This window comes from Lithobates pipiens, unplaced genomic scaffold (assembly GCF_037356315.1).
Source record: "Lithobates pipiens isolate NorthernLeopardFrog02 unplaced genomic scaffold, aLitPip1_a1.2 Scaffold_18, whole genome shotgun sequence".
In the NCBI taxonomy this organism is placed as follows: domain Eukaryota; kingdom Metazoa; phylum Chordata; class Amphibia; order Anura; family Ranidae; genus Lithobates; species Lithobates pipiens.
Window position 1 is genome coordinate 562,239,813 of NW_027507758.1, and position 12,552 is coordinate 562,252,364.

Consider the following 12,552-nt stretch of genomic DNA (forward strand, 5'->3'; position numbering starts at 1 on the left):
CATAAAATGCACAGATGTGAATGTGATCCATAGGAAACCATGTTATATGGAGTGTAGTGTGTTTCTGCAAAACTGAAAACACACAAAAAAATGCATAGGTGTGAACCAGGCCTTAACAGAAGGTGGTTATTAGCTCTCCTCTCCTCACACTGACTGCATGAGGAAAGGAGTGCCGGTAACCAGCTTCTTTTTACATTGTTATCAGCTGTCATTGAACACAGCTGATCACGTGGTAAAGGGCCTCTGTGAAGAAGGAAAAACTCAGTGATAACAGAGCGCACCGCAATGGACTTGTGGGCAGTGCGATCACAGGCAAAGTAAGCCCACGTTGTAGCCATCATTTGGCTATAGCGCGAGTGGGAGATACTTAATTCCTTTTGCATTTTCTGAGAAGTGGGATCTGTTCTCATGCAAGAAATCTTACCAAAAAAAAGCATGAACATGCATTTTTCATACAATTTGATTTGAAGTCTATGGAGCCAAAAACTCACTGTGCTGTACGTAAAAAAAAATCCTTGCACCTTTACAAAGACTGTATTGCAGGAAACTTCATAGATGTGTACTGGACTAATAGGAAAAAAAGGTAAATGGATTGTAGTGCATTTCTATGCATCTACAAACACACAACAAAATGTATAGTTGTAAACGTAGCCTAGGGCCGGCCATACACGCAGGACCTTTTTAAGGCAGGGCAAAAGGGTCTGCTGCCCTGGGCCCGGTCATTGTTGTGGGGCCCAGAGTAGCTGCGTCATACTTGTCAACTATGCTAGTTTAAATTCCCTTATCCCTTGAGGTTTTAGTCCCATGCTGTGTACCGATATCTCAGTGTAAAGTTCTGTTGCAGCTGCCCAGCTCTGCCCTTTTGCCATGTATAGATGACTCACCTATAGACCCTGTGTTTACATGTAAATAACCTGCATTGACATGTAAATAGCAGTGGCCCCCTGAGGTTATATCTACCAGCACTTCTGCTGAATGCTGCCCACTGCTGAGCATGATTGAAAGTCCCACCTATTACTATAGTCATTAAGCCTAACATCAGCCTGTTCTGCAAAGGTAAGCAAATTGGAGGTGGAACCTTCTTCAAAATACCAAGGTGCCACAGCACCCTGAATTTTGGTGCATGTGAATACGCACATCTCAGCCAATGGATGAGGGTGTCATTAACAACTATTGGCACTGCTGTGTATCTGCTAAAGGGCAGCATGTTTCTCGACACACACAAATGTGAACACAGGCTAAATGTCTCAGTTACATCGGTGGTCAGTGTAAATCTTCTCATTACATTGGGGCTTGGTGTACAATCCTTTCAGTCACACTAGTGACCAGTGTGAAGGTCCCCCTTACATTGATGATCAGTGTAAATCCCTCTTTACATTGGTGGTTACTGTGAATGCTCCTATTACATTGGTGGCCAGTGTAGAAACCCCTCTTTATATTGGCAATCGTTAAAAAAATCCAAACTTGCATTTGTGGTCAGTTTAGAATCCTCTCTTATATTGGCGATCCATGTAGAAGCCACCTTTAAATTTGTGGTGAGTGTAAATCCCCCTTTCATTGGTGGCTAGTGTAGAAACCCCCATTTATTGGCTGTTAATGTAAAATCCCCCATTACATTGGTTGTCAGTGTACATTTCCCTTTACATTGGTGTTAAGTTCAGAATTTTCCTTACACTGTTGGTCAATGTAAATCCCCCTTTATATTAGTGGTCAGTGTAAATTTCTCCTAACATTGGTGGTCAGTGTGGAAGTGTCACCTTACATTGGTTTTCAGTACAAATCTCCTCGACAATGGCTGTCAGTGCAAATTCCCCCTTACATGGAGGTCATTGTATATTCCCCCTTACATTGGTGGTTGGTGTAAATGCTCTAATTACATTAGTGTTAGTGTAGAAATCTCTCTTTTCTATTGGTGGGTGGCAAAAAATCCTCTGTTACATGGTGGTCAGTGCAAATATATAGAAATAAAAATAAACTCAATATATTCCTGTGTATTTGAAATTCATACTAGTGTCAGGTGTTGTAAATCATATGTTAGTGTTAGGCCTCATACACACGTTATGAAAATCAGAAAGGAAAAGTCTGAAGATGAGCTTTCTGTGGATTTTCGGATCGTTAGTATGGTGCATTCGACAGACGATTTGACTTTTACATCAGACAAAAGCTGGATGTGCAGGCTATAAAATTTTGGTCTGGTGTGAACTCAACGTCTGATTTTCGGATGGTCAGTACAGAAATCCATCACACAAAAGTCGAAAGTACAAACACGCATGCTCGGAATCAAGGAACGACTGGGAAGAGTTTGGTCTTGTAAACTACTGTTGGTAATCTAGAATTAACATTCGGGATGCAACAATTGATGAAATGCCAAAATTCTCATCTTCTTTAATGGGATAATAATGAAGCTGCTTTGCATGTAGTTATTATGCCAAACATATTTAACCACTTCCCGACCAGCGCACGACGATGTACGTCGACAGAATGGCACGGGCAGGCATATTGGCGTACAGGTACGTCCAATATTCAATGCCGCCCTGCCATCGGGAGCGCGCCGCCGGCGGCGTGCTCCCACGCTGGTTGGGACCCCCGTGAGTCTGGTCGCGGGACCCGCGGACTCGATCGCCGCGGGCATCCCCGCGATCGTCTCACGGAGCGGCCGAATGGAGGAAATGCTGTGTAAACAACATTTCTCCATTCTGCCTAGCAACTAGTGACGCTGATCTCTGCTCCATGTGATTGGAGCAGAGATCAGTGTTCACTAAATGAAAGCCCAACCCCCCCACAGTTAGTAACACACCCCTAGGAACACTTAACCCCTACACTGCCACCCACTGGTTAACCCTTTCACTGCCAGTGTCATTTACACAGGAATCACTGCATTTATATAGCAGTGATTACTGTATAAATGACAATGATCCCAAAAATGTGTCAAAAATGTCCGATGGGTCCCCCACAATGTGGCAGTCACAATAAAAATCGCAGATCGCCGCCATTACTAGTAAAAACGAAATTTTTTTTATATATTTTTGGGGGATATTTATTATAACAAAAAGTAAAAAATAATGCGTTTTTTTCAAAATTGTCGCTCTATTTTTGTTTATAGCACAAAAAATAAAAACCGCAGGGGTGATCAAATACCACCAAATGAAAGCTCTATTTGTGGGAAAAAAAGGACGTTAATTTTGTTTGGGAGCCACGTCGCACGACCGCGCAATTGTCAGTTAAAGCGCCGCAGTGCCGAATCGCAAAAAGTGGTCTGGTCTTTGACCAGCAAAATGGTCCGGTCTGCAAGTGGTTAAAAGGCATTTGTTTTGTATGATTTGAAAATCGTGAATTAACACTCACCAAACTTCTACTAACATGAAATTAGCAGAAGGGACCCAAAGGGTGACGGTTGAGAAATTAACTTCCTCTTTATATTCTCATAGTACGTCACTACGTTCGTGTTTGTCAAATGATAATTTGCAGCTAGTTAGTATGCTAGACAAAATCCTGCACATGCCCTTTTGACAAAAATCTGACGTTCGGTCATTTAACAATCAGACCGTGTGTACGAGGCTTTAGAAACACATTTTTCATTGGTATATATGCAACCGCTAAATATTACTAAAAAAACAATCCATATAATATAAGTTCATAACCATGTGCAAAAATATCCCCAAAATAGACAAATAAAAAAGTCCATTGATGTTTGATTTAAAGAATCAAAAATAGTGCTCTTTAAAATGCTTCAAAATATGAAGTTAGCAATTCATATACAAGTTCATAAACATTTGTAGAAAAAATATAAAATATATTTCCCCATTATTGAAAAAATAATTCTATTAGTAACTGATAAAGTGACAGGTACTCTTTAAAAGTGCTTCCTTAGCTGTGTATACTAAATTCATGTGTTGTGCTGGTGCTCCAACTCATGCTCCCCCCTTCTTTTAACGCACTCATAGTCTCATAGTCTCATAGTTTCATAGTTTCATAGTTAGTAAGGTTGAATAAAGACACAAGTCCATCCAGTTCAACCTGAGTGAGTGTCTACAATAGACCCTATCCCTGTACATTGCACACTCACATTGGTCCCTACCCTCAAGGTGCCCACAATCCAAGGTCCCCATTCATATACTAGGGCCAATTTTGGACAGAAGCCAATTAACCTACCTGCATGTCTTTGGAGTGTGGGAGGAAACCGGAGTACCCGGAGGAAACCCACGCAGGCACAGGAAGAACATGCAAACTCCAGGCAGGTAGTGTTGTGGTTGGGATTTGAACCAGCAACCCTTCTTACTGCTAGGTGAGAGTGCTAACCACTACACCACTGTGCCGCCCACTCACCAGAGAACTTTCCCTTCTGGGGGTAGAGAGCTTTCGTGGCACACGCTGGCTAAAACAGCAGACCTCAGATCCACAGTTGGTTTGTTGCTCCTCTTTCCTTTAGCTTTTCTGAATTGGTTCACGTCAAAGCCCTCAGGTTAGTGTGTGGTTTCTCACGTGGAAGAACTGTTATCAAGTTTGTTTTGGTGGTCCCATCTCTTTACACAAAGCTTCTCTACTGCTATCCATTTTTGCTGGTCACCATTGATCTGATAAAAGCAAATCAACACCAATATATATGAACTGTAAATAGCCAAAACTTCATATAGATTACAGAGTAAATCAGCATTTTGTTTCACAAAAGCAATCTTCATCAGGGTTAAGGAAAGGTGGTACATTCTGAAATATAAATAAATATACATCAGGTTTAACACTGGCTATTACACCAACATTATAATATACACTATTGGTAAATAACTTACAAAGTCATAATCAATATTAGAGTAGGCATAGCCAACCAGCATGAGTTGCAACATCTCCAACAGTGGGGAGCACTAAGAAGGCCAAACAAGATCTTGGAGGTCTTGTTTGGCATCATTTGTGCTTCCCATGGTTGGAGATCATGCTGATTCAACTATTCTGATTTTGAATATTATTATTATACAGGATTTAGCGCCAACTGTCTGCACAGTGTTTTACAACATAAGGGCAAACAGTTACAATATCACTCAATACAGGAGGAATCAGAGAATTTGTCATTTATTTACCAGTAGTGTCTACTATAATGTTGCTGTATTATCCAGTGTTAAATCTGATGTACAGTATCTCACAAAACTGAGTATACCCCTCACATTTTTGTAACTATTTTATTATATCTTTTCATGGGGCAACACTGAAGAAATTACACTTTGCTACAGTGTAAAGTAGTGAGTGTACAGCTTGCATAACAGTGTAAATTTGCTGGTCCCTCAAAATAACTCTACACGCAGTACACCCCTAAGTGAAAATGTCCAAATTGGGGCCAAAGTGTCAATATTTTGTGTGGCCACCATTATTTTCCAGCAGTGCCTTAACCCACTTGGGCATGGAGTTCACCAGAGCTTGACAGGTTGCCACTAGTGTCCTCTTCCATTCCTCCATTATGACATCACAAAGCTGGTGGATGTTAGAAACCTTGCGCTCCTCCACCTTCTGTTTGAGGATGCCCCACAGATGCTCAATAGGGTTTAGGTCTGGAGACATGCTTGGCCAGTCCATCACCTTTACCCTCAGATTGCTTAGCAAGGCAGTGTTCGTCTTGGAGGTCCGTTTGGGGTTGTTATCATGTTGGAATACTGCCCTGCGACCCAGTCTCTGAAGGGAGGGGAACTGGATAATAGGCAGAAGATGGGAGTACATAGATGTTTGCCAGTGAGCGTCTTTCAGCGGAGGCGTGAAATGTGTGATACTGAGAGGTGTCTAAGAGAGGGGTGTACGGGTTTGGAGAGTGTGGAGCATATTTTCAGGGGGTGCAGATTTGCACAGATTTGCTAGGGTGGTATAGGAGAATTAAGTGAGAATGATTGAGAATTTGACTGGTTTGAAAAATTTGAGGTAAGAGATGGTAATGTATGGGTTGTGGAAGTTAGGAAAGAAGGAGACAAGAGTGTTATGGATGTTAGTGAACTGTGTGAAGGAGTGTTTGTGGGATTTTCATTTTTTTTTTCAAATAGGAATGTTTGTGTGAGAGCACGTGTGGCTGTATGGCATGGGTACCATGATTGTTTAAAGATGGGGGTGGAAGAGTTTCAGTATTTTTTGTTTATTCTTTGGCTTTATGTTTACTAAGATCATAATTTTTGATATGTCTTGTGTTTTTTGACACAATGGGGTGAATTTACTAAGGCCCCTTTCACACTGGGGCAGTGGAGGCATCAGCAGTAAAGCAGTGCTATATATAGCGCTGCTTTACCGTCATTTTAGCGGGACTATTTGGCCACTAGCAGGGCAGGTTTAACCCCCGGTAGCGGCTGAAAAGGGGTTAAAAGCGCCTCTGCAGTGACGCTTTGCCAGCGGTATAGCCGCACTGCCCCATTGATTTCAATGGGTAGGAGCGGTTTAGGAGCAGTGAATACAACGCTCCTTCACGGCTCCAAAGATGGTGCTAACAGGACCTTTTTTTACCGTCCTGCTAGCTCACTGCTCGAGTTTGAAAGCCTTGCGGCTTTCACACTGGAGTGAAAGGAGACCATTTTTTCAGGTGCTATACAGGCGCTATTTCTAGCGCTGTAGCGCCTGAAAAACATCTCAGTGGGAAAGGGGCCTAAGACTAGTGAACTCAGAATCTGGTGCAGCTGTGCATGTTAGTCAATCAACTTCTAACTTCAGCAATTAACCTTTGGCAATAAAACCTGGAAGCTAATTCGTTTGTAAACAGAGCTGCACCAGATTTTGCACTCTCGTTTTAGTTTTCTTTGCTTTGCAATATGCAATTTTTCTTCTTAGAAATTGTAAAATGAGAGTTTTCATTGTATTATTAAAACGAATGATGTTCTGACGTTTCTTTTATTGTTGCTGACTCCTGCTATTTCTTTTCTTTTTAAGGTAGGACATTTGGATGTGGAGGGATAGGGGGAAAGTGAAAACAGATAAAATAAAACTAAGTTAATTTTTTTTATTTTTTTTTACACAATCCAAATGTTTTTATTGGGAGCAAATTCAGGTTTACAGTTAAGTTTATTATGTGAGAGTAAAAGGCCAGAAATATTTTTCAGGAATGCAGCACACATTTCATTTTTACTAGGCTACAATGATAAGAGAGTGTAGGAAGGTTTCATCATTCTAAAATTTAAGAGTGTGTTTTCTCAGAGCAGCAATCCAGAAAAACTGAACTGGTTAGATGGACAGTATTTACTATTTATTAGCTAAAATAAACTAAGATATTTTTGCTTTACTTTTGTTAATATGTATCAATTAGAAAATAGGTTACAACTGTTTTGTGTTGCCTTTTTATTGATTATACTGGTTACCACCTATATGCATACCTATCGTGGTGAATTCATTATTTTCTGGTTCTTGTCTGTATTGATACACTTTCTTCTTTACTTATTACTACATATATTTATTTTGTGCTGATACAAGCCCCAAAGTGTCTGTCTATCTATCTATCTATCTATCTATCTATCTATCTATCTATCTATCTATCTATCTATCTATCCCCAACAAAATAAATAGTCAAAAGAAATGACAATAGATATTTGTAGAACTTTTATTCTTTTCCTTTTTCTTTTGGAAAGCAAAGGCACGTTATACAATTAAAATTAAATCATGAATAAAATAAACACAATTATTAAATGCCTTAGCCTTAATAGGTTTCTATAGAAAAATAATGTATATACAATTATTAAACTCAATGATGCACTGAATCCAGTATTAAATTATGGTCACCACTAAAGGCCACTCAAAAAACAAAAAAAAAAAATTACAATTGTACTCATGTAGTTTATTGGATTTCATTAGTTGCTGGATTTGGTTGAGATACATTATTCATGCATGTGGAAATGTTTTTGGCATTATCCTCAAAGAATCCAATTGTACTGCTGTTATCACTGACATTGACAGTTTTTTTAAATAATACAATGTAACACACTGGTAAAAGGTGGCATCCTATGATGGCAAAGATAGAAGAAAGAATGGCGACTATTTGTACCGCGGAGAGGTACACACCCTTTGAGTTCTTATAGACGGGAATAAAAAGAATCCAAACAAACATATAGACAAGCATGCTGAAGGTGATACTTCGGGCCTCATTGTATTTCTCTGGTAGTTTCCTTCCCTTATAAGCAAGAAGGAAGCAAGTTAAGGCAAGCAACCCAATGTACCCTAACATGATACCAAAGGCCACGTAAGATCCTTCATCACAATACTTGATGATGAGTTGAGGTATGCTGTTATCGGTCATAGGAGAGGGGCTTTTCAAAATGAGCCACACTAAACAAATAACAACCTGACTACCGGTTAATACAGCCACAACAATGATTGCGCGCTGGCGAGTAAAGTTACCTATTAGCTTGCCCATTTTGGCTGACTCAAAAGCTATGAGGATCATGATAGATTTAATTAGAATGCAGTTGACAGCAAAGGTGAAGCTAATGCCATACAGAGGCTGTCTAATCTGGCAGACTACAGTATTCGGCTCTCCAATGAAAAGCCAAATGCTTGCTGAGCTAAATATTAGGGACACTATCAGAAGGTATGCGTAATGACCGCCTGCTGCCTTAACAGAGGAATTGTTAGCATTTTTCACAAAGAGGATTCCTATCAATAGTAGGACTACAATTACAAATGAAGCAAAAGTAAGAAAAGTTACAGCAAATGGGTCCTTCCACTCCAGATATTGAACCATCTTATTTTCACACCACGAGCTTCCATTTGATGACCACTGATGGGAGGGGCACACAAAGCACTCATCCATGTCTGGAAAAATTAGTTATAGAAAATATATATATTTTTGTTATTATTTGCATGCATTTTGCAAATGAACATTCAGTGCATCAATTGGAACCTAAAGCAAAGAGGACCATACTGTGCTTTCCCTTCCTGTTGGAGCTGAGATGGGTGGTGCTGGTGTGTTGGACTCTACAATAGCCGGACCAATGTAAATAGGAAAAATTACAACTATTGTTCACCAGCCCTTAGGTTTACTAAGGTATGGTCATGGAAAACTTTAAAACAGAAACACATGGTAGGCTAACTTAATCGCTTGACCTCATGAAAAAGGACATCCATGTTATTTGGGTACAGTGTTGCATTACCGTGCAATTGTCAGTTAAAATAACACACTGCTGTATCACAAAAAATGGCCTGGTCATGAAGGGGGACTCCACTTTAAAAATAAAATATAGTAAATAGAATTTTTTTTATTATTATACATACAATTGTTACACAAGTCACATTGTAAAAGTCAATGTAATATGGTAACCTTGATGCATTTTGTACACAGACTGTCATTTCCTGCTTGTGTGATGTAAAAACTGATTTTCTCAGAAGTCTGCACTTAGAGGCCTAAGTCATATTTTAGGCATCTCTGCAATAGAAATGTTTGATAAGATGCTCCCCAAAGGTCAAGCACATGTGCAGGGATGCCGACACTGCAGCTTTCCTCATTAGGACTCAGTAATTGCATCAGCTGATTAATAATGAACCAGACACTTCTATCCAAAATGAGTATGAGATCAGTCTGGTGAAACGAAAAGCAATTTCTTCACAGACACAAAAAGTGGTAATGTGATACCCTTCCCTTTTATATTCTTGCAGTGCACATCAATCTCTCATTTTCTTCCCCTTTTTTTTACTCTAGATTAATAAGAATTTAAACATACTGTATATGCACATATATATATATATATATATATATATGTATATACACCACTCACATTTTTGTCAATATATTATTATATTTTTTCATGTGACAACAGTGAAGAAATTACATTTTGCTACAATATAAAGTAGTGAGTGTGCAGCTTGTATAACAGTGTAAATTTGCTGTCCCCTCAAAATAACTCAACACACATCCATTACTGTCTAAACTTCTGGTAACAAAAGTGAGTACACCCCTAAGTGAAAATGTCCAAATTGGGCACAAAGTGTCAATATTATGTGTGGCCACCATTATTTTCCAACCCTCTTGGGCATGGAGTTCACCAGAGTGTCACAGGTTGCCACTGGAGTCCTCATCCACTCCTCCATGATGACACCATGCAGCTGGTGGATGTTAGAGACCTTGTGCTTCTCCACCTTCCGTTTAGAGTTGCCCCACAGATGCTCAATAGGGTTTAGGTCTGGAGACGTGCTTGACCAGTCCATCACCTTTACCCTCAGTTTCCTTAGCAAGGAAGTGGTCGTCTTGGAGGTATGTTAGGGGTCATTATCATGTTGGTATACTGCCCTGCGGCCCAGTCTCCGAAGGGAGTAGATCAGGCTCTGCTTCAGTATGTCACAGTACATGTTGGCATTCATGGTTCCCTCAATGAACTGTAACTCCCCAGTGCTGGCAGCACTCATGCAGCCCCAGACCATAACACTATCACCACCATGCTTGACTGTAGGCAAGACACACTTGTCTTTGTACTCCTCACTTGGTTTCCGTCACACACACTTGACACCATCTGAACCAAATAAGTTTATATTGGTAACAACAAACCACAGGACATGGTTCCAGCAATGCATGTGCTTAATCTGCTTGTCTTTAGCAAACTATTTGCGGGCTTTCTTGTGCATCATCCTTAGAAGAGGCTTCCTTCTGAGACGACATGCAGGCCAATTTGATGCAGTGTGTGGCATATGGTCTGAGCACTGACAAGCTAACCCCCCACCCCTTCAACCTCTGCAGCAATGCTGGCAACACTCATTTGTCTATTTTCCAAAGACAACCTCTGGACATGACGCTGAGCACGTGCACTCAACTTTTTTGGTTGACCATGGCAAGACCTGTTCTGAGTGGAACTTGTCCTGTTAAACTGCTGTATGGTCTTGGCCACCATGTGGCCGCTCAGTTTTAGGGTCTTGACAATCTTCTTATAGCCTAGGTCATCTTTATGTAACACAACATTTCTTTTTTTCAGATCCTCAGAGCGTTCTTTGCCATGAGGTGCAATGTTGAACTTCCAGTGATCAGTATGAGAGCGATAACACCAAATTTAACACACTTGCTTCCCATTCACACCCGAGACCTTGTAACACTAAGGCCGCGTACACACGGGCGGACTGTTCGCCCAACTTAGTTTGTCAAACAATCCGACAAACCGTCCGCTCAAAATTTGCATGAGCGGACTTGACCACACACGATGAACGAACAGTCCGCTGAAACCGTGCGCGATGACGTGAACGGCACGTACGACGGGACGAAAAATACGACGTCCAATACACTGCAATGCAACCTTCGCCGTGTAAATCCTTTCTGAGCATGCGCGAAACTTAGTTTGTCGAACAAGCCTACACACGAGCGGACTGTCCGCTCAAACCAAGTTTCAGCGGACTGTCTTACGGGAATTCCGAAAAACTTTGTTCGTCAGACTGTCCGCTGAAACTGTCCGCTGAAGCCCACACACGAGCGGACTGTCCGCTGAAACACTGTTCAGCGGACAAAGTTGGGCGAACAGTCCGCCCGTGTGTACGAGGCCTAATGAGTCACATTTCACCAGGGAGGGAAAATGGCTACTTGGGCCCAATTTGGACATTTTTACTTAGGGGTTTTGTGTAATTAATACCTCGCACCACAAAAATGTATTCTAATAAATTAATTGATATATATGCAAAGAGCTGCTAATCCCCTACCTAGGTATAATATATCTAGTGCAATATGAAAATAAATGTGATGGGGAGTGCTAAATTACTGCCAATAGTTATCAGTGAATAACCATATGAACAATATACTAATGAATATATCTATAAATATATATGCCTTGATTGATTCTATTAGTGAAAAATCTCTAATAATAAAGCCAGTGATAAATCAATGAACTGTGTACATATGGTGAACGTGCTAAATAATGGTGTATATATATCATCCAACAATGTATTCACAACATATGCTGAAAAATTTGGATTCAACAGTGAGTTCACACCATAGCTGGAAAAAACAAAAATTACAAAACATACCAAAAATAACACAAAAAATAAAACAAAACAAAAAAATTGTCCAATGTAGAAAGCTACAAAAGATTTATTTCTTCCACTTTTAAGATGAGCCACTTTTACCGACTAGATTGTTCACCCAAAGTGCTCTGTGAATGGATGTCCGTTTACCAGATGTCGTTGATATTTTCGTCCATATTGCAGCAAGTAAAATCTTGCTAAGGCTATATTTGACCTTCTTTTAATTAAAAAGGACAACGACTTCTGGTAAGCGGACATCCATTGACATGGATGCGAATAGAGCAAAAAATAAAAACCACAGAGGTGATCACATACCACCAAAAGAAAGCTCTATTTGTGGGAAAAAAGGACATCAATTTTGTTTGGGCGTAATTGTCAGGTAAAGCTATGCAATGCTGTTTCACAAAAAATGGCCTCATCATTAAGGCGGCAAATCCTTCCAAACTTAAGTGGTTAAAGTGGAACACTGCAGTAAGTAATCATATACAGTTATTCGTATTCCTGATTAACCTTAACTATGACATAATGATGTAAGCTACAACAATGTGGGCCCTCTGATTCTTCTTGTATTGAATTGTATTGCAACGGTTTTATCTCCTTCCATTTTTTAAA

General features: G+C 40.2%; 1 protein-coding gene across 1 annotated transcript in view; it reads right to left on the reverse strand.

Annotated features, from left to right (window-relative positions):
• Positions 1–7,786: 7,786 nt before the first annotated feature.
• The window catches only part of LOC143990276 (G-protein coupled receptor family C group 6 member A-like), a 116,407-nt gene continuing 111,641 nt past the window's right edge, over positions 7,787–12,552 (reverse strand). Inside the window, exon 6 of the mRNA XM_077490337.1 lies at positions 7,787–8,760. Within this exon, the coding sequence (XP_077346463.1) occupies positions 7,787–8,760 (974 nt within the window). The remainder of the gene's footprint in view (positions 8,761–12,552) is intronic.